Raw genomic sequence first — 23,397 nt, forward strand, 5'->3', positions numbered from 1 at the left:
TTACTCTATAGTAATGACACCAGACACTCCATGTTGGTTGGTGACCCTAGCCTTACTCTAATGCTGACACCAGACCCTCCATGTTGGTTGGTGACCCTAGCCTTGCTCTATAGTAGTGACACCAGACCCTCCATGTTGGTTGGTGACCCTAGTCTTACTCTATAGTAGTGACACCAGACCCTCCATGTTGGTTGGTGACCCTAGTCTTACTCTATAGTAATGACACCAGACCCTACATGTTGGTTGGTGACCCTAGCCATACTCTATAGTAGTGACACCAGACCCTCCATGTTGGTTGGTGACCCTAGTCTTACTCTATAGTAATGACACCAGACCCTCCATGTTGGTTGGTGACCCTAGTCTTACTCTATAGTAGTGACACCAGACCCTCCATGTTGGTTTCTGACCCTAGCCTTACTCTATAGTAGTGACACCAGACCCTCCATGTTGGTTGGTGACCCTAGCCTTACTCTATAGTAATGACACCAGACCCTCCATGTTGGTTGGTGACCCTAGCCTTACTCTATAGTAGTGACACCAGACCCTCCATGTTGGTTGGTGACCCTAGCCTTACTCTATAGTAATGACACCAGACCCTCCATGCTGGTTGGTGACCCTAGCCTTACTCTATAGTAATGATACCAGACCCTCCATGTTGGTTGGTGACCCTAGCCTTACTCTATAGTAGTGACACCAGACCCTCCATGTTGGTTGGTGACCCTAGCCTTACTCTATAATAATGACACCAGACCCTCCATGTTGGTTGGTGACCCTAGCCTTACTCTATAGTAGTGACACCAGACCCTCCATGTTGGTTGGTGACCCTAGCCTTACTCTATAGTAGTGACACCAGACCCTCCATGTTGGTTGGTGACCCTAGCCTTACTCTACAATAGTGATACCAGACCCACCATGTTGGTTGGTGACCCTAGCCTTACTCTATAATAATGACACCAGACCCTCCATGTTGGTTGGTGACCCTAGCCTTACTCTATAGTAGTGACACCAGACCCACCATGTTGGTTGGTGACCCTAGCCTTACTCTATAGTAGTGACACCAGACCCTCCATGCTGGTTGGTGACCCTAGCCTTACTCTATAGTAATGATACCAGACCCTCCATGTTGGTTGGTGACCCTAGCCTTACTCTATAGTAGTGACACCAGACCCTCCATGTTGGTTGGTGACCCTAGCCTTACTCTATAGTAGTGACACCAGACCCTCCATGTTGGTTGGTGACCCTAGCCTTGCTCTATAGTAGTGACACCAGACCCTCCATGTTGGTTGGTGACCCTAGTCTTACTCTATAGTAGTGACACCAGACCCTCCATGTTGGTTGGTGACCCTAGTCTTACTCTATAGTAATGACACCAGACCCTACATGTTGGTTGGTGACCCTAGCCATACTCTATAGTAGTGACACCAGACCCTCCATGTTGGTTGGTGACCCTAGTCTTACTCTATAGTAATGACACCAGACCCTCCATGTTGGTTGGTGACCCTAGTCTTACTCTATAGTAGTGACACCAGACCCTCCATGTTGGTTTCTGACCCTAGCCTTACTCTATAGTAGTGACACCAGACCCTCCATGTTGGTTGGTGACCCTAGCCTTACTCTATAGTAATGACACCAGACCCTCCATGTTGGTTGGTGACCCTAGCCTTACTCTATAGTAGTGACACCAGACCCTCCATGTTGGTTGGTGACCCTAGCCTTACTCTATAGTAATGACACCAGACCCTCCATGCTGGTTGGTGACCCTAGCCTTACTCTATAGTAATGATACCAGACCCTCCATGTTGGTTGGTGACCCTAGCCTTACTCTATAGTAGTGACACCAGACCCTCCATGTTGGTTGGTGACCCTAGCCTTACTCTATAATAATGACACCAGACCCTCCATGTTGGTTGGTGACCCTAGCCTTACTCTATAGTAGTGACACCAGACCCTCCATGTTGGTTGGTGACCCTAGCCTTACTCTATAGTAGTGACACCAGACCCTCCATGTTGGTTGGTGACCCTAGCCTTACTCTACAATAGTGATACCAGACCCACCATGTTGGTTGGTGACCCTAGCCTTACTCTATAATAATGACACCAGACCCTCCATGTTGGTTGGTGACCCTAGCCTTACTCTATAGTAGTGACACCAGACCCACCATGTTGGTTGGTGACCCTAGCCTTACTCTATAGTAGTGACACCAGACCCTCCATGCTGGTTGGTGACCCTAGCCTTACTCTATAGTAATGATACCAGACCCTCCATGTTGGTTGGTGACCCTAGCCTTACTCTATAGTAGTGACACCAGACCCTCCATGTTGGTTGGTGACCCTAGCCTTACTCTATAGTAGTGACACCAGACCCTCCATGTTGGTTGGTGACCCTAGCCTTACTCTATAGTAGTGACACCAGACCCTCCATGTTGGTTGGTGACCCTAGCCTTACTCTACAATAGTGATACCAGACCCACCATGTTGGTTGGTGACCCTAGCCTTACTCTATAATAATGACACCAGACCCTCCAAGTTGGTTGGTGACCCTAGCCTTACTCTATAGTAGTGACACCAGACCCTCCATGTTGGCTCAGTCTCATCCCCTTTCATCCCCCCATAGAGTGGTGCACAGCAGTGTCTGACATGCCAGGTGGACACACGCCTTACGCCCTATCCGTACATTACCGGGCCCCATACACAAAACCACATCACCAAGAGACAAGCGGGTCTGTGTCCCGGGGCTTCCGTGCGCCGCCTGACGAGCCGCCCCGACACCGGGCAGTGTGAGGAGCCCTCCGGTAACTGTGCAGGGAAGTACAAGGACGAGGCTGGAACTGTTCATATGTCCCCGCTGAGTGCGGAGCGCCCGGTCCCGCCGTCACCGGAGACTGTCCCCATCCCATGGCACTGCCCGGGGCGGAGATAACAGTATACAGAGGGCTCCGCGACCCGTTACTACAACTCCCAGCATGACGTGACGTCCTGACAGCGCATGCTGAGAGTTGTAGTGTGACAGACACCTGGAGAGCCCCCAGCACACACACACAGCCGTGCACCCACCTCTGTCCTCCGGCCCCGCAGACTTGTACTCGTACTCGAACAGATAGTCGAAGTCGAGCTCCGGGTCGTCCCCTGGGGCGCTCATGTCTCCCGGCAGTGACAGGCGGTGGGTGCCGCTGAATGAGGCTGGCAGCAGGGCAGTGAGGGCACGATCCGGGAGGCTCCTCCTCACCACTGACCTGTTGCTGAAGCTGCGGTCCCTCCTCCTCCTCCTCCTCCCGTTATAGTGCGGCTTCCTCAGTAATAAATACTCTGCATAGCTCCTCCTGTGCCCCTCACCAGGCGGCCCGCTCATCACATGCTCCGCACAGAACGCTGGCACACTCCAGTGATGCCTGTGGGATGCCCATCTCTCCCTCCCCCCTCACCAGTCACTCACTATGTACATGAGTCCCATACAGACTAGTGCAAGCTTATGCCCCTGTGCCAATGCCTCATGTCCTGTGCCACTGTGCCAATGCCTCATGTCCTGTGCCACTGTGCCAATGCCTCATCTCCGGTGTCCCCTCATATCCTATGCCAATGCCTCATGTCCGTTGTCCCCTCATGTCCTATGCCTCATGTCCTGTGTCCTCTCATGTCCTATGCCAATGCCTCATGTCCTGTGCCCCTGTGCCAATGCCTCATGTCCTGTGCCACTGTGCCAATACCTCATGTCCTGTGCCCCTGTGCCAATGCTTCATGTCCTGTGCCCCTGCGCCAATGCCTCATGTCCTGTGCCAATGCTTCATGTCCTGTGCCACTGTACCAATGCCTCATGTTCTGTGTCCCTGAGCAATGCAATATGTCCTGTGCTCCTGTGCCAATGCCTCATTCCCGATGCCCCTGTGCCAATGCCTCATGTCCCTTGCCCCTGTGCCAATGCCTCATTCCTGGTGCCACTGAGCCAATGCCTCATGTCCCTTGCCCCTGTGTCAATATCTCATGCCCTATGCCCCTGTGCCAATGCCTCATGTCCCGTGACACTGTGCCAAGGTCTGATGCCCTGTGCCAATGCCTCATGTCCTGCGCCCGTGCCAATGCTTCATGTCCCGTACCCCTGTGCCAATGCCTCATGTCCTGAGCCCCTGTGCCAATGCCTCATGTCCTGTGCCAATGCCTCAAGTCCTCCGCCCCTGTGCAATGCCTCATGTCCTGTGCCAATGCCCCATGTCTCCTGCCCTTGTGTAATGCCTCATGTCTTGTGCCAGTGCCTCATGTTCCCAGCCCCTGTGCAATGCCTCATGTCCTGTGCAATGCCTCATGTCCCGTGCCCCTGTGTAATGCCTCATGTCCCCGAACCTTGTGCAGTGCCTCATGTCCTGTGCCAATGCCTCATGTTCCCAGCCCCTGTGCAATGCCTCAGGTCCTGTGCCAATGTCTCATGCCCCGTGCCCCTTTACCAATGTCTCATGTCCTTTGCCCCTCTGCAATGCCTCATGTCCTTTGCCCGTATCCATGCCTTATTTACTGTCCCAATGTCTCACGTCCTATGCCCCTGTGCCAATGCCTCAAGGCCTGTGCCTCTGTGCAATGCCTAGTGTCCTTTGCCTGAGTTCATGCCTCATGTTCTGTGCCAATGCCTCATGTTCCATGCCCCTGTGCAATGCCTTATGTCCTGTGCCCCTGTGGCCAATGTTTCATGTCCTGTGCCCCTGTGGCCAATGCCTCAAGTCCTGTGCCCCTATGGCTAATGCCTCATGTCCTGTGCCCCTATGTCCATGCCTTATGTCCTATTCCCAATGCTTATGTCCTCTGCCTCTGTGCCAAAGACTCATGTCCTGTACCAATGCCTAATGTCCTGTCCTCCTGTATCAAAGCTTCATGTCCTGTGCCAATGCCTCATGTCCCGTGCCCTTGTGCAATGCCTTATTTCCTGTGCTCCTGTGGCCAATGCCTTATGTCCGTTCCTCCTGTGTCAAAGCTTCATGTCCAGTGCCTCTGTGGCCAATGTGTTATGCCCTGTGCCAATGCCTCATATCCCGTGCCAACACTGATAATGCCATAAGTCACTGCTTTCTCAGGTTACGCACTAGTACCCACAGGGCACTGCCCAAACTGGTGTAAGTGTATCGATAGCACATAGAAATGAGTGGAATTCATTGAATGATCCTATAGCATAATGCCTTGCATTTCTTCACAACCGCCAAGTGGTTCTGGTGGTGTTTATTTACAGTGTTTTTGGTGCCATTTTTATTTTATAATATTGAAAACTGTTAATTTTCTCCAGTTTCTTGCCACAGCAACTTTCATTATTACTATTTTTTTTATCAAAGACATTAAAAATGCCATAATATATATACACAGGGTGGGCCATTTATATGGCTACACCTAAACAAAATGACAATGATTGGTGATATCAACTTCCTGTTTGTGGCACATTAGTATATGGTAGGGGGGAAACTTTACAAGATGGGTGGTGACCATGGCGGGCTGTCATGAACTCATTTTCTGCTCCACCAGTTGAGAGTTCCCCTTCCGTTCTCCCTCTGGTGGTGACAGGAGGTAGTGCTGTTGGTTTAAGTGGTAGTGATCTGCCACCTGATGAGGAAGATAACGATTGGATCTCTGGAGTATCAGACTGGATATAAGACAGCCGACGCCCTATCCGGGTGCTGGTGATTCAGTCTGCTTCTCAGGTCCTGGACTTCAGCTCTCTTCCAGTCTTCTCAAGTTAAGTTTGTTTTTTGCTATTGTTCACACTTGTGCTTGTTGCTCAATTCAGTTTTTTGTGTAATCAGCCTGCCCCTGCTGGGGCTATGCAGAAATTCCACTCCTATTAATCAGTATTTGCCAATCTGCTTTTTGTCCCTTATTAGATTCGCCTCTTTTTTGTTCTGTCTCAGAATATTTCAGAGTGCAGATATAGGTTTAGAAGTCGAGTGACTTCAGGGTTAATTTTGCTATCAGAAGTGTTGAACAATATTTTTGTAGGTTTTTTTGGGCAGATTGCAGACAGTGTCTTTCCTTTTCTGTTCTTTTTAGTTAGCCGGGCCCCATCGTTTGCTCAGCCTATTTTTCTGCCTTTGTTTATATTTTCATCTTGTTTCACCGTCAATACATGTGGGGGGCTGTCTTTCCTTTGGGGTCTGCTCTGGGGCAGTTAGTTTTCCTCTTTTCCTGCTTTAGGCTTATGTAGTTCTCCGGTTGTGACGAGGCATCTAGGACCAACGTAGGAACGCTCCACGACTGCTGCTAGCTGTGCGGTTAAAATCAGGGATCTGCAATCTGCATAGTTACCAACTTCTCTGGTTTTCTGAGACTTAGCTTGTTGTCTTTTTTTCCTCCTCGGTTTCCCATTCATAACATGAGTTATTTACAAGTTGCTCTTTGTTTACATGTCGCAGAGGTTAACACGTGAGGAGCGGACAGAAATTGTGTTGATGTCTGGTGAACGCAGTAGCCGGGTCATTGCAGCAGATTTCATTGCAAGACTCCCTACGCAAGAAAACGGTCACCATTCCCATTTTATTTAGGTGTATCCATATAAATGGCCCACCCAAAAAAGTTTGCCTTATCATTGATCAATGTTCTGTGTAAACTGAGGGTCCTGTTCCAAATTTGTTTTGCCCATTCTGCAAATTCAGCGCGCCGATCTGGGTCACCAACCATTCCCATTTTATGCAGGTGTTTCCATATAAATGGCCCACCCTGTAGATATATATATATATAGCAAGATATAGTAAAGAATATTTCAGGATACAAGTAGAAGCAGAAATACAAAAAAATAGATGTCTCTTTCTTGAAAATGTCTCAGTAGTAAAAAAAAAATATGAGAACCCTCACTGGAGTGGGCCCATGTGTGGCCATCATCAGGCTGGGGGTCCTAGACACCTTCGGTACAGTGAGGAATTAGTCATGTAGTGTGCTCATCTCATTTTTCCCCTTTAGTTTGTAATTTTTTTTATTAGAAAAAAGCTACATTTTTATGGACGTTAGCGTAACGATCTAACGTGCTATTTGTATATTTCTCTAGAATTAATACACCATTTATTTTAAAGCTACAGAAAAATCGTGCCAAGCTTTGTCAGGGGAAAAATCCTTGTATTCTCACACACTTTTCTCATCTTGGTGACCCACAGCACTTACATGGAATCCTCCAGTCACACAATGACAACCATGGTCTGGTCCACCTACTGTATATAAACCAGAAGGTTCCTTTAGGGTATTGCACACGCTGCGGATTCTGCTGCGGATCCGCTGCGGATTTGGCCGCTGGGTGTACAGTACCTTTATACCCTATGGGGGAAAAAACGCTGTGCAGATGCTGTGGAATTTTTCGCGTGGATTTGCTGCGGTTTCAAAACCGCAGAAAGAACTGACATGTCAATTCTTTCTGCGGATTCCGCTGCGGTTTGCCATCTCCTCCATTGGGGAGATGAAAAACCGCAGGGCAAAACCGCAGAGCAATCCGCAGGTAAACCGCAGGTCTTTTGACCTGCAGATTTACCTGCGGATTTTACAAAATCCGCGCGGCCAAATCCGCAGAGCATTCCGCAGCGTGTGCACATAGCCTTAACCTGTCATCAATGAGTCCTGACAGGTGGACTATCACATATTCTGGATACTAAACCCATCATGGAAATGTCCATAAAACCTACTAGGAAGGATATGTGCATATTATTATTATCCGATTTTACAGAAATTACAGTGCGAGAATCGTGGATGAGATTTTAGGAAATCGTCCCCAAATACAGCTGAGAATACCAATTGTCAACCACAGGCCGTCAGTTTATGCAGCAGCTATTCCATGTTCGGTGATATATCCGCAGTCTTGGCATAGTGATAATAACCACAGCAGTATTTGCATAATTTAGTGCAAACATTGGCCATGCATAATTGCTAAAAAATTTCCACTGTGAAAATTCCACAGGAAATAGTTGCAGTGTGGACGTAAACTTAGGCTGGGTTCACACGTTGGGTGTTTGGTGCGGAGTTTTAAACAGAAACCTCTACTGCTTTTGCATAAAAAATTAGTGCGTATTTTCTGTCCTTATTCAGGCCATGTGCACACGATGCATTTTTCTTTCGGATCCGCAGCGGATTTTACCGCGCAGAAACGCTGCAGATCCGCAAAGTGATTTACAGTACAATGGAAATCAATGGGAAAAAAAAACGCTGTGCAGACACTGCGGTTTTTGTGCGGTTCAAAAAATGCAGCATGTCACTTCTTTTGTGCGGTTTTCCACCTGCTCCATTCTCCAAATCCGCAGGAGGAAAACCAAAGTGGAAAACTGCATAAAAACCGCTGGAAAACCACAATAAAAAATGAAGAAATCTGCAGGAAAAATGCAGGTCATCTGACCTGCGGATTTCTTCAAATCTGCGAGGAAAAATCCGCAGGAGGAAAAATCCGCAGGAGGAAAATCTATGTGTGCACTTAGCCTCAGGGGTTTTTTTCATTAGTCAATCTCAACAAAACAATGTCAGTCCAGCAGTTTAACCTGCGGGTTTTAGTGGGTCAACATTGAAATGAAAGCCAAAAATGTGGGGCTTTGCGACAGAAATTGACCAACTGTGGATTTAAAAAAAACACAACAAATATCAATTTTCACACAAAATAATCTGCACTAACAAAAAAAAAAAAAAATCACAGCGTGTGGATGACTTCCATTTCGCTGGTACTTGAAAATTACGTAGGATTTTATGTGCATAAAATCTGCGCCAAATCCATAACACCTAAAACTGGCCTAAAGGTGTGTGCACACGTTGCGGATTTGCCGCTGCAGATCCGCAAGTGATTTACGCTAAGTGCACACGTAGATTTTCCTCCTGCGAATTTTTCCGCGCAGATTTGAAGAAATCCGCAGGTCAAATGACCTGCATTTTTCCTGCGGATTTCTTCCTGTTTTTATGTGGTTTTCTTGCAGTTTTTGTGCGGTTTTCTTGCAGTTTTTGTGCGGTTTTCCACTGCGGTTTGCCCCCTGCGGATTTGGAGAATGGAGCAGGTGGAAAACCGCACAAAAGAAGTGACATGCTGCATTTTTTTGTACCGCACACAAACCGAGCTGAAAAATCTGCAGCGTCTGCACAGCGTTTTTTTAAAAAATTGATTTACGTTGTACTGTAAATCACTTTGCGGATCCGCAGCGTTTCTGCTTGGCAAAATCCACTTTTACCACGCAGAAACGCTGCGGATCCGCAAAGTGATTTACAGTACAATGTAAATCAATTTTAAAAAAACGCTGTGCAGACGCTGCATTTTTTTCCGCTCGGTTTTTGTGCGATACAAAAAAATGCATCGCGTGCACATGGCCTTACAGTACAATGATAACCTATGTAAAAAAATTGGCTGTGCACATGCTGCAGAAAATTCCGCACGGAATCCACGGTGGTTCAATTTCTGCAGCATTTTTACGCCCATTCCATTATAGAAATCCACAGGTGTAAAAACGCAGGCCAAATCCGCACAAAATTGGAAATAAATCCGCAATAAATCCGCATAAAAAACGCGCAGATTTTGACCTGTGGATTCTGCCAAGAGATGCAGATTCCGTGCGGAAAATTCCGCACAGCAATCTGCACCGTGTGCACGTAAAGGTAGAGGGCCAGGAGTCCAAAATAACAAGGTAACAGAAAATCTGCTGCTAAGGTGTTGTCTTTTTAATTAGAGAAAACACTGTTTTTTTTCGCTTATTATTGATGATCACTTTGCTCTGGTGGTTTGGAGGAAATCCATTACCTGTGACTTATAGAACTGATATGAAGCGGCGGTATTTTGGCCCTTGGTAAGAGAACCCTGCAGAGTATACATAAAACTAACCATGTAATCACACACACAGTACACATGTATCACTGCTAGGGCTCGGATACTTTAGAACCATGTCACAGTTTTGTCCATTGTCACCCAAGTCCTCCTGGAGCCTTTGTGCTGTAGCACCCACTAGTGATTGTATGTCAGGCATTCAGCTCTACTAGGAAGTCAGTGACACTCACTAAGCTACATAGTGATAAGACACTAGCTGAAACCATTACTGCCCTGCTCTGTGAAGCCAGGCCAAGACACAGAGGTGAGAGGAACATAGAAATCTAAACTCAGGGGACAGTGCAGATCAATGTGCAGAGAGGAGGCTAAGCATGTCCACCAGCCTGCTGCCTTATATAGCTGGCTGCAGTGTGACTGCCTGTACATGTGGAGTGTTCGCTTCTGACAGCAGCAGCTCCACTGAGTGTTTACCTTATAGCTGGAAGAACAGAATCAGATCCCCCTGTGTGCTCCACAGTCCACACACCCAGCAGGCTGCTTATTACAAATTATAATACAGCAGTACAAATAGCTAGCTCTTATTTATGACAAAAAAGGATCAAGGAGTGGGAGATATATGTTCTGTAAGGCAACAACCAACCTGAAAATAGCATTCAATAGTAGTATGCAACACCCATATATATATTATATATATATAATTTTATATTTATATATATATTTATATGTAGAATTGAAATTCAACTAAGATATACAATTTAATATATATATAATTATATATTTTATTTTAATTTCAATTACATAAATACATATTATATATATATATGTTTTAATTCCTGTTTTATATATTTTATATATTACTATATTTTACAATTTATATAGTAATTAATGAAACTCTGAAATGTAGGACTATTCAAGTATCCAAATAATTCATCATGTTAATGATCATATCTACAGCTGGTTTCAATACCGTTTGATCACTGCCAGCACAGTAGATGAGTGTGGTTTTTGGTGTGAAGCAGGGTCTGTATTATTTCGGAGCCTTCCTGAGCTCTATGCATCGGCTCCTGCACAGGAACCATCGAGCTTTGCTGTGGCAGCTTCCTGCTGCCGGGATCCAGGGATCGCCCGGCAGTGATCGCAGAGATCCAGATTGATACAATATCTGACTGTAGCTATTTGGGGGACTGTAGTGGTGACAATCTGCAGCAGCCCAGGCTCCACTATGGATGAGGACTGCCGGGGAGGCTGGCACACTGGCACACACCAAATAAAGGGGCTTTCATCCCCCTGACTGCAGCCTGTTTACTATGTGTTTTATTAACAGCGCAGGAACTACACCAATGTTTGGCACATACATGATCGCAAGGTACAGACAGCTACACAGGGCAGTATTCATGGCCCCGGCAGGGAGGGGGCACCGAGTGGGGCCTGGGGGTCTCTCTGAGCTCGGGGGGCAATGCCAATGACATTATCAGAAGCAACAGAAAGATGTATAGGGATAGGCAGCTAATGGAATGAATGCAGTTACTTCCAGCCATATCTGCTGGACATCGCAGGAGGATCAGTCACTGCATCATCTTCATCACAAAGGTCCTAAGCCATCCAGGTGGAAGAAACCATGCCTACTCCTACTAATACTTTACTATTCACACTACAAGGAGATCTACCTATGTATCCAGCTCATATTTATTATCTATCTACTCTCATAGCTATCTATTTCATATCTAAATCTATCAGGAAAAATGCAGCATTTCAAAAATAAGTTGCAAAAAAATCTGATTTTTTGCCGGTTGTTATTGGAGTGCTATCTTTTTGCAGCTTAGACATTTTAAGGATTGTTTTATGGCTGACACCCAACCGGCTACTTTGGACTGATGTTCTTCTAATTCCTCTCACACAGTATCTATGCAGAAAACTCAGTGTGGACAAAACCAAACTAATTAATTTTCCTCCATCTCACTTAACCTTACACATGATCTATCTATCTATCTATCTATCTATCTATCCCATATCTATCTATCTATCTATCTATCCCATATCTATCTATCTATCTATCTATCTATCTATCTATCCCATATCTATCCTATCCATCTATCTATCTATCTATCTATCTATCTATCTATCTATCTATCTATCTATCCCATATCTATCTATCTATCTATCCCATATCTATCCATCTATCTATCTATCTATCTATCTATCTATCCCATATCTATCTATCTATCTATCTATCTATCTATCTATCTATCCCATATCTATCTATCTATCTATCTATCTATCAGGATGGATAGTGATGATACATTGACCTCCTACATTTACTTTGTGTATGACATATAGCAGCACTAAGGTTATCAGTTTTCACAACTAATTGTCAGAGCAAGACTTTCTTTGTGGATTTTTTTTCATAGAACTGCTAATATACCTCTTCCATTTGAGTCCTTACAGTGCAGCCTTAGGAGTAACCAGTTCTGCCTTTCTCCATGTGAGCAGCGCCATAAGCAGTGGCGCAGTCTGTTCCTTGACACGTGTACAGTGAAGCAGGGGAAGACTGACTTGTGACTTTAGAGGAATGTGTGCTCCTCCTGGTGAGCTCAGTCCTCCAGTCTGGGGGATGTCAGGGATGGGGATAATTATGGGTGTTGCCTTCATCGCTGCTCTTTGCTTCTAGACTGTGATTAGTGCCCATCAGACACTGACTACAGAAGGTCCAGTGTAGTGAGGGGATCGGAGGAGATGGGCACAGACTGGAGGCCTCAGCCCAGGAGACACCTACAGGATGGGATCGCCTGGGGGACACCAGGAGGGGCCACATCTACACAATCCTGTTCACACCCTGCAGCGAAACTGCAAACTGCTGCTTAGAATTGGGATCCAGCTGTCCAGCACCAGCGGCTCTGCCACTCACAACACAATGGTGAAGCCTCCCAGCAGGTGGGGGCAGAGGCTTTATATCACAGGGCACCTTCTGTCACCATCCACTACCTGCCAGGTGTTCCTCAACATTAGCCTGAAGTCTACCTGACCTAGCCATCAATGGCCACGATCAGATACCGGGTATCAGCATCGCAGCCATTACTAGACCCAGGCACAGCCTACAACACACTGGGTGTATCTGTGACACCTCGGTGCAGCCAGTGATGCCACTGTGAGGCAGGTACACCTGGGCACCTCCCTGCAGGCACAGAGCAAGCAGAAGATAATGGCACTGCAACCAGGCTCAGAGAAAACAGTAGTCGCCTTTATATCCTCACTGTCCACACAGCGGTATAAGCGACCTGCTGCAGAATAATACAGCAGTGCTGGGACCGCATCACAGTCACCTACACACGCCATGCACAGAGCAGGAAGGAGGAATGGCCTGCACACCTTCCAGAACACAACTTCCCACTTATAACAAGGTCTTACACTCATAAGTAACCAATACTGTCATGTAGAACTCTAGTAATGGGAATGCAGAATGCTAAATGGGTAATGGATCATACATACAGTCTTACCTACAGATCCTATATATCACCCTGCACACACACCTATATGCACTGGCCCCATTGTATGGTGGTTATCTGGTAACTGTATGAGGGATAGATAGATATATACTGTACATACATACAGTATATATAAGCCACACACCTAGGTCAATATTACCCTTACACTACTAAAGAACACCACATAGATTACACCATGTATATACATACCCTCTACCACATAATGAACCTCCACACATACACCATATGCATCACTGCACAGTGGTATACCCACAGCAAATGCATTTCTGAATGGCATAGCCCTCAGGAAAGGTAGTGTTGCCATTTTACTCACACTTACACTGAGCACACAGTATGAATCCCTACAGAGCCTGTCTCATGGGTATTATAGCCCCCATACATAATAATAGTATGATACTCACACCTACACCAAGCAAAGCTACATACAGCACATCTTCCCACTATATACTATATACTGTTTGTTCCATACCTGAAGTTCTACCTATCAAAATGCTATCACATCCATACATGTACTGTACTTAGAACTATGACATCCATACCTGCACTTTTATCTATAACACCCATACATGTACTCATGCTTATGACATCCATACCTGCACTTACACCTCTCACATAGCTATCACATCCATGCCTTCAATTATACCTGTGACTTCCATATCTTCATTTATACCTATCACATCCATATCTGCACTAATGCCTGTCACATCCATACAGTTCCTGCACTTATAGCTATCACATAGCTACCACATCCATACCTGAACTTATAACTATAAAATCAATGCCTGCACTTATACCTATCACATCCATACAGTACCTGCACTTATACCAATCACAGGTCAATGATGCTGACACTCACAGTTCTTGCACTTATACCTATCACATACATATAGTACCTGCACTAATACCTATGACATCTATACCTGCACTCATGCTTATCACATCCATACAGTACCTGCACTTATACCTGTCACATCCATATAGTACCTGCACTTATACCTGTCACATCCAAAGAGTACCTACACTTATACCTGTCACATCCATAGAGTACCTACACTTATACCTATCACATCCATACAGTACCTGCACTTATACCTGTCACATCCATACAGTACCTGCAATAATACCTATGACATCTATACCTGCACTCATGCTTATCACATCCATACCTGCACTTATACCTGTCACATCCATACAATACCCGCACTTATACCTGTGACATCCATACAGTACCTGCACATACCTATCACATCCATATAGTACCTGCACTTATACCTATCACATCCATACAGTACCTGCACTTATACCTGTCACATCTATACCTGCACTCATGCTTATCACATCCATACCTGCACTTATACCTGTCACATCCATACAATACCCGCACTTATACCTGTGACATCCATACAGTACCCGCACTTATACCTGTCACATTCATACAGTACCTACACTTATACCTGTCACATCCATACTGTACCTGCACTTATACCTGTCACATCCATACAATACCCGCACTTATACCTGTGACATCCATACAGTACCCGCACTTATACCTGTCACATTCATACAGTACCTACACTTATACCTGTCACATCCATACTGTACCTGTACTTATACCTGTCACATCCATACAATACCCGCACTCATACCTGTGACATCCATACAGTACCTGCACATACCTATCACATCCATATAGTACCTGCACTTATACCTATCACACCCATATAGTACCTGCACTTATAGCTGTCACATCCATATAGTACCTGCACTTATACCTGTCACATCCATATAGTACCTGCACGTATACCTGTCACATCCAAAGAGTACCCGCACTTATACCTGTCACATCCATAGAGTACCTACACTTATACCTATCACATCCATACAGTACCTGCACTTATACCTATCACATCCATATAGTACCTGCACTTATACCTATCACATCCATACAGTACCTGCACTTATACCTATCACATCCATATAGTACCTGCACTTGTACCTGTCACATCCATACAGTATCTGCACTTATACCTGTCACATCCATACAGTACCTGGACTTAGACCTATCACATCCATACAGTACCTGCACTTGTACCTGTCACATCCATACAGTACCTGCACTCGTACCTGTCACATCCATACAGTACCCGCACTAATACCTGTCACGTCCATACAGTACCCGCACTTATACCTGTCACGTTCATACAGTACCCAGACTTATGCCTATCACATCCATAAAGTACCTGCACTTATACCTGTCACAGCCATACAGTACCTGCACTTATACCTATCACATCCATACAGTACCTGCACTTATACCTGTCACATCCATACAGTACCCGCACTTATACCTATCACATCCATACAGAACATGCACTTATACCTATCACATCCATACAGTACCTGCACTTATACCTATCACATCCATACAGTACCTTCACTTATACCTGTCACATCCATACTGTACCCGCACTTATACCTGTCACATCCATACTGTACCCACACTTATACCTGTCACATCCATATAGTACCTGCACTTGTACCTGTCACATCCATACAGTATCTGCACTTATACCTATCACATCCATACAGTATCTACACTTATACCTATCACATCCATACAGTACCTGCACTTATACCTGTCACATCCATATAGTACCCGCACTTATACCTGTCATATCCATACAGAACCTGCACTTATACCTGTCACATCCATACAGAACCTGCACTTATTCCTGTCACATCCATACAGTACCCGTACTTATACCTGTCACATCCATACAGCACCCGCACTTATACCTGTCACATCCATACAGCACCCGCACTTATACCTGTCACATCCATACAGCACCCGCACTTATACCTGTCACATCCATACAGCACCCGCACTTATACCTGTCACGTCCACACAGTACCCGTACTTATACCTATCACGTCCATACAGTACCCGCACTTATACCTGTCACATCCATACTGTACCCGCACTTATGCCTATCACATCCATACAGAAACTGCACTCATACCTGTCACATCCATACAGTACATGCACTTATACTTGTCACATCCATACAGCACCTGCACTTATACCTGTCACATCCATTCAGCACCCGCACTTATACCTGTCACGTTCATACAGTACCCACACTTATACCTATCACATCCATAAAGTACCTGCACTTATACCTGTCACATCCATATAGTACCTGCACTTGTACCTGTCACATCCATACAGTATCTGCACTTATACCTATCACATTCATACAGTATCTACACTTATACCTATCACATCCATACAGTACCTGCACTTATACCTATCACATCCATACAGGACCCGCACTTATACCTGTCACATCCATACTGTACCCGCACTTATACCTGTCACATCCATACTGTACCTGCACTCATACCTGTCACATCCATACTGTACCTGCACTCATACCTGTCACATCCATACTGTACCTGCACTTATACCTGTCACATCCATACTGTACCCGCACTTATACCTGTCACATCCATACTGTACCCGCACTTATACCTGTCACATCCATACAGTACCCGCACTTATACCTGTCACATCCATACAGTACCCGCACTTATACCTATCACATCCATACAGAACATGCACTTATACCTATCACATCCATACAGTACCTGCACTTATACCTGTCACATCCATACTGTACCCGCACTTATACCTGTCACATCCATACTGTACCCGCACTTATACCTGTCACATCCATACTGTACCCGCACTTATACCTATCACATCCATACAGTACCAGCACTTACACTTGTCACATCCATACAGAACCTGCACTCATTCCTGTCACATCCATACAGTACCTGCACTTATACCTGTCACATCCATACTGTAACCGCACTTATACCTATCACATCCATACAGGACCCGCACTTATACCTGTCACATCCATACTGTACCCGCATTATACCTATCACATCCATACAGTACCAGCACTTATACCTGTCACATCCATACTGTACCCGCACTTATACCTGTCACATCCATACTGTACCCGCACTTATACCTGTCACATCCATACTGTATCCGCACTTATACCTATCACATCCATACAGTACCAGCACTTATACCTGTCACATCAATACAGAACCTGCACTTATACCTGTCACATCCATACAGTACCTGCACTTATACCTGTCACATCCATACAGTACCTGCACTTATACCTGTCACATCCATACTGTATCCGCACTTATACCTATCACATCCATACAGTACCAGCACTTATACCTGTCACATCAATACAGAACCTGCACTTATACCTGTCACATCCATACAGTACCTGCACTTATACCTGTCACATCCATACAGTACCTGCACTTATACCTGTCACATCCATACTGTATCCGCACTTATACCTATCACATCCATACAGTACCAGCACTTATACCTGTCACATCAATACAGAACCTGCACTTATACCTGTCACATCCATACAGTACCTGCACTTATACCTGTCACATCCATACAGTACCTGCACTTATACCTGTCACATCCATACTGTACCCGCACTTATACCTGTCACATCCATACTGTATCCGCACTTATACCTATCACATCCATACAGTACCAGCACTTATACCTGTCACATCAATACAGAACCTGCACTTATACCTGTCACATCCATACAGTACCTGCACTTATACCTGTCACATCCATACTGTACCCGCACTTATACCTGTCACATCCATACTGTATCCGCACTTATACCTATCACATCCATACAGTACCAGCACTTATACCTGTCACATCAATACAGAACCTGCACTTATACCTGTCACATCCATACAGTACCTGCACTTATACCTGTCACATCCATACTGTACCCGCACTTATACCTGTCACATCCATACTGTACCCGCACTTATACCTGTCACATCCATACAGTACCTGCACTTATACCTATCACATCCATACAGTACCTGCACTTATACCTGTCACATCCATACTGTACCCGCACTTATACCTGTCACATCCATACAGTACCTGCACTTATACCTATCACATCCATACTGTACCCGCACTTATACCTGTCACATCCATACTGTACCCGCACTTATACCTGTCACATCCATACAGTACCTGCACTCATACCCATCACGGGTCAGTGATGCTGACATTCACAGTTCTCGCACTTATAAATAGCAAGCCTCGCATGACACCGGTCCTGTGACAACTACACTTCCACTCGCGCCGGCTCCTCTATCACCCACTGGCAGATCCACGCTGATCACACAGGGAAAGTTTGCAGGCAGTGCCCCGGAGCAGCGCTGCCCACTCACTGGCTTCTTGTGCTCTCTCCCTGCCGGCAGCGGTGACAGCCCCGCACACAGGCGGACACGTGCTCCCGGTGACACTGACGGTGCGGCGCACACACTGTACCTTCCTCTGCTGACTTCATGATGAATGGGAAGAAGGGCTGGAACTCCACCGTGTCTCTGACGCAGGCCAGCGAGCCGAGGGGAAGACTGCAAGGAGCGGCAGCTGCTACACTAGTGCGTGGCATCCACTCGGTGATCCGAGCAATGATGTGCGGCTGGCTGTCACCCTGCACCGGGGTCCTCCACCTGATCAGTAGGAGAGGGCGCAGAATGGGGGCTTCTATCAGTGGGCACAAGAGGCTATGGTCCTGCAGACGGGTGACAGCAGAGGGGCTGGCATTGGCACATGTGGCTATGTGTGGCACTTTCTGCAGGCAGTGAGTGTGGAGTTGAGGGAGTTGTGACTTCTTTCCCTCTGTAGCTGTTTGTGTTAAGCTGGGAGTTAAGTAAAGTCTCCAAGTCTCTCTCTGACGCAGGGCTGCTATGTGTCTGCTGCCTTTTTAAAGCTGGAAAACACCCCCTACACCCAGCACCTTCCTCTGTCCCTCCTCCCTGGGCTGCACCTCCCCCAGCCAGAAGGCACTGGTGACGTCCATGGCTGCTGCTCCTGGAGGGCTGGGGAGTGTCTGCACTCCGGGGACAGGGCACTAGGCTGCTTGTAGTTCCCCTGCACTCATGGCCAGTGAGGAGAACATAGCAGAGCTCCTTCCTTGCCTCCAGCACACTTTTCCAGCTTGGTGACCTCACATGTCACCATTAGTTTCTATCTTTGATTGGAAAGGTAAAAATATTCTAACAAAACTTGAAAAGTATTTACCCAGAAAGATAAGTAACCTCAGTGATATCACTGGTAAGAGCAGATTTCCCCTATCACAAGTCATTCCCTGTCCCCACGACGCTTCCTCCGACAATCTCGTCTAGAATGAATGGAGTTGACCATGGCTACCTGGCTACAGTCAGATCCAGCCAGGGCTCAAGATTCCTGGGGGTCTCAACAGTTGGATTGCCGGCAATCAGCAATTATTACCTGTCCTGCATATAGGGTACAATGTGCAATTTTGGGATAAAACACCGTATCAGAACAATCCGATCTCGGGGGAACGTGCACGCGTTTGGCAAACACCCAACCGAGGAGTAAAATGCTCATTTATTGGGTGCGGTGATTTTTATGCAGGCGGTGTAAAGAGGACATGGGCTGCCGATAGAAAGATCGGATTAACAGTCATTAACTGTGCATAAAATTGTGATCGGCCTGATTAAACAACCACTGATCGACTTGCATCGTAACCCTTCAGCTGCACATGGAAAACCAGCGTTAGCCCGTCACACTGACAGATCTTGGTCCTCCCATCTGTTGAAATTGTCCTAAAAGAAAACATTGCTTATTTCCTATGACGGGGTTGTCTTTCAGATGCTGTTCACACACTCACGTCATCAGGTTTCGCAGATTTCTAGGCGTGACAATTTTTCTGGCAGGTGAAAGGGATTTCAATCCAATAAATTTACCATTTTAAAAAAAATGTTTGGGTCTGACCGGACAAGAATTGGTCAGATATTTGTATGTGTAAAAGCATCGGGCGCACAAACACTGGACGGTGATCGGAAGCCGTTGTTCCTATGAACGCTACTTTCCCGATAATTAGCCAGTCCAAATAAGCTGATAATCACTTTACAAAAATTATTTTTAATCTTACTTAAAAATCTTGCTCGGCAGCACATTGTCCTGTAGGGCGCGCCGCCGAGAACAATAGTACTCTATGCACACGTTAACAATCGTTCTGCGTGCATGAAAGTGGTCCATCGGCAGCAGCGGCAAGTATAATCCCACCTTAAGACTTGTCCACAATTTATATAAGTTATTATTTAATACAAAAGACTTTTGAATGACAGGTAGCAGATTAGATCGAATAACGGCAAACATTTCTAATAGAAAGTGGAATTTTCCAAAAGACGGTGATTATTACTGAGATCAACGATTCACGGTCACAGTAGATGAAAATTCTCATCATATAAATGGACCGTATCCTCCATTATATCCCTTTTCCAAATACTCCATTCCCGTCTAAGTACATATAAACCTGTATCTGGGGCTTTTATATTCCATGTAGATTATTGGTGTTGATATATATTGAATATACAGTTGGCAGCTCCTCGTGGTCCTATGCCCACATGTGGAAATCCTCCGAAATAATTAACACGTCGAGTGTATTCCTCAGTATTCACTCACTCGATTCTAAGCGAGGAACACTTAATGGAAAAAATATATTTTAAATATATAAATAAAACCTGCATGCTAAAGTCATTATGTAAGTCATAGGCTTCCCCTGCTGTGGAAATTTGGAAAAGAAGAGCAACTGGCAGGCAACGGAAAGGAAAATCCCATTCTGCTAAATTACTTACAGATTTAGTGGATTTAGTTTCAGACACTGAGGATTGTTATTATTGTGCGTAAATATCGGACTTGTGACTATTGCCGTATTAGCCAGCGTCATTCTCCCGATATGAAGCGCTGGAGAACCAGACGGACAGGTTACCCGTAAGGGCAGAGGAAATGATCATTATTTATCTCCCGTGTCCGGAATAAAGGGGTTAATGTAACTGGTGCTACTAGTACCTGAAATCCCGAACACCCCGAGGTGTCTGCCCGTGGTTCTGAAATTCTTTGCACTTTGTGAACTTGTCAGGAGGCTTCGCTTCGCTGGCTTTTATTTCTCTTCTCTATGTTTTTGTATGGGATCATATCCCACAGTTTTACATACTGTTTTTTCTGCCACAGGAGTCCGAGATCCTGTGGGAGTAGTGGTAGACATTTAGCGGTTTTACGTAGGAACAGTTGTGTTACTCACCTAAGCCATTGTTACTTAAATAACCTTTGCTGCTTTACTAATGTTACATTATTACCTCTTTATGACATTAAACATTTAATCACAATTACAAATGTTTCTCCGAATTTATAGAGTTCATCTGAAATACAAGAAGTCACCCAAGAAAGGTTTTAATGAAGAATTAGGGACAATTTCTGCATCTAAATGCTCTAAAATATCACTTTATAACCAATGCAGGTGACTGAGAGATTGTATACCCCACACACATGTCATATGTCTGTATGTTGTTCTTATAATACGGCTATATAGTGCCAGTAAGAACAGGGGCATAACCATAGTGAGTTGCGGGGTCTGCTGGCTACGGGAGCCTAATGTAATGCCTGCTGCAGTGAAGAAGCACACAACCTCCACCAGGGGGGTGTGGGTGAAGGAAAATAAGTACACTCACAGAGAAACCACAGAGCAGCGGGCAGGAGCCACTAGGTGGCGGAAGACTAGTCAGAAAAGCCGGGTCAGCAACAGAGAGGGAACGAAGTACCAGAGGTCACAGCAATACACGTGGTCAGAAAAAAGCCTAAGAAGTCAGAGCCGGCCGGGAACAGGAAAGCCAGAGATGGAAGACAATAAAACAGATCGGGGGTAAGCCGAGTCAAATACCAAGAGGTCATAACACAGAGAGCGAGTACTACGACGAGAGAAGTCACAGGAGAAAACAGGAACAGGACCTAGGTAAACGGGCAGAGGACAAATCAGGGTATAACAGGGTCAGCTGCTCAAGCCAGGGACTGGAACTATAACTGACACTGCTTGCAGGTAACAGCAGACTGAAATAGCCAGACAGATACCAAAACAAGGCAGGGAAGATTAACCCCCTGCATGACCATCCCGGGGAGAGAATAATCAGAAGCAAACCCCGGACTGGATCATGACACCTACTAGTCCCTTTGATCCATATGTAGTTTTGACAAAATCACTGTTTTAGCAGCAGAGAACCAGTAAACCTGCATCCAGATAGTTCTCCATATTCATATTCACGCACAAATAGTAACATAGTAACATAGAAAGACATTAGTCCATCCAGTTCAGCCTATAAAATTCTGTCAGAATAAATCCCAGATCTACGTCCTTCTAAAGAACCTAACAATAACTGTAAGATACAATATTGTTACGCTCCAGGAAGACATCCAGGCCTCTCTTGAACCCTTCAACTGAGTTCACCATCACCACCTCCTCAGGCAGGGAATTCCAGATTCTCACTGCGCTAACAGTAAAGAATCCTCTTCTATGTTGGTGGAAAAACCTCTCCTCCAGACGCAGAGAATGCCCCCTTGTGACCGTCACCTTCCTTGGTATAAACAGATCCTCGGAGAGATATTTGTATTGTCCCCTTATATACTTATAAAGGGTTATTAGATCGCCCCTCAGTCGTCTTTTTTCTAGACTAAATAATCCTAATTTTGTTAATCTCTCTGGGTATTGTAGTTCCCCCATCCCCTTTATTAATTTTGTTACCCTCCTTTGTACCCGCTCTAGCTCCATTATATTCTTCCTGAGCACCGGTGCCCAAAACTGTACACAGTACTCCATGTGCGGTTTAACCAGAGATTTGTACAGAGGCAGTATAATGCTCTCATCATGTGTATCCAGACCTCTTTTAATGCACCCCATGATCCTTTTTGCCTTGGCAGCCACTGCCTGGCACTGGCTGCTCCAGGTAAGTTTATCATTAACTAGGATCCCCAAGTCCTTCTCCATGTCAGATTTACCCAGTGGCTTACCGTTCAGTGTGTAATGGTGATATTGATTCCTTCTTCCCATGTGTATAACCTTACATTTATCCTTGTTAAACTGCATCTGCCACCTTTCGGCCCAAGTTCCCAACTTATCCAGATCCATCTGTAGCAGAATACTATCTTCTCTTGTATTGACAGCTTTACATAGTTTTGTATCATCTGCAAATACCGATATTTCA

General features: G+C 45.5%; 1 protein-coding gene across 4 annotated transcripts in view; it reads right to left on the reverse strand.

The window, feature by feature from the left end:
- Positions 1–19,087, reverse strand: part of NFATC1 (nuclear factor of activated T cells 1) — a 241,370-nt gene extending 222,283 nt beyond the window's left edge. For 2 of the 4 annotated variants that reach the window (XM_073566385.1, XM_073566381.1), the window contains exon 1: positions 18,662–19,087. In XM_073566385.1, the coding sequence (XP_073422486.1) occupies positions 18,662–18,785 (124 nt within the window). In that variant the 5' untranslated portion in view covers positions 18,786–19,087. Of the gene's footprint in view, positions 1–3,054; positions 3,249–18,661 lie in introns of those variants that run through there. The other 2 variants (XM_073566393.1, XM_073566350.1) reach the window with 2 other exon arrangements.
- Between the last annotated feature and the right edge of the window lie 4,310 nt (positions 19,088–23,397).

The sequence above is a fragment of the Dendrobates tinctorius genome, unplaced genomic scaffold (assembly GCF_039654945.1).
Source record: "Dendrobates tinctorius isolate UK_male_01 unplaced genomic scaffold, ASM3965494v1 ptg000004l, whole genome shotgun sequence".
Classification (NCBI taxonomy): domain Eukaryota; kingdom Metazoa; phylum Chordata; class Amphibia; order Anura; family Dendrobatidae; genus Dendrobates; species Dendrobates tinctorius.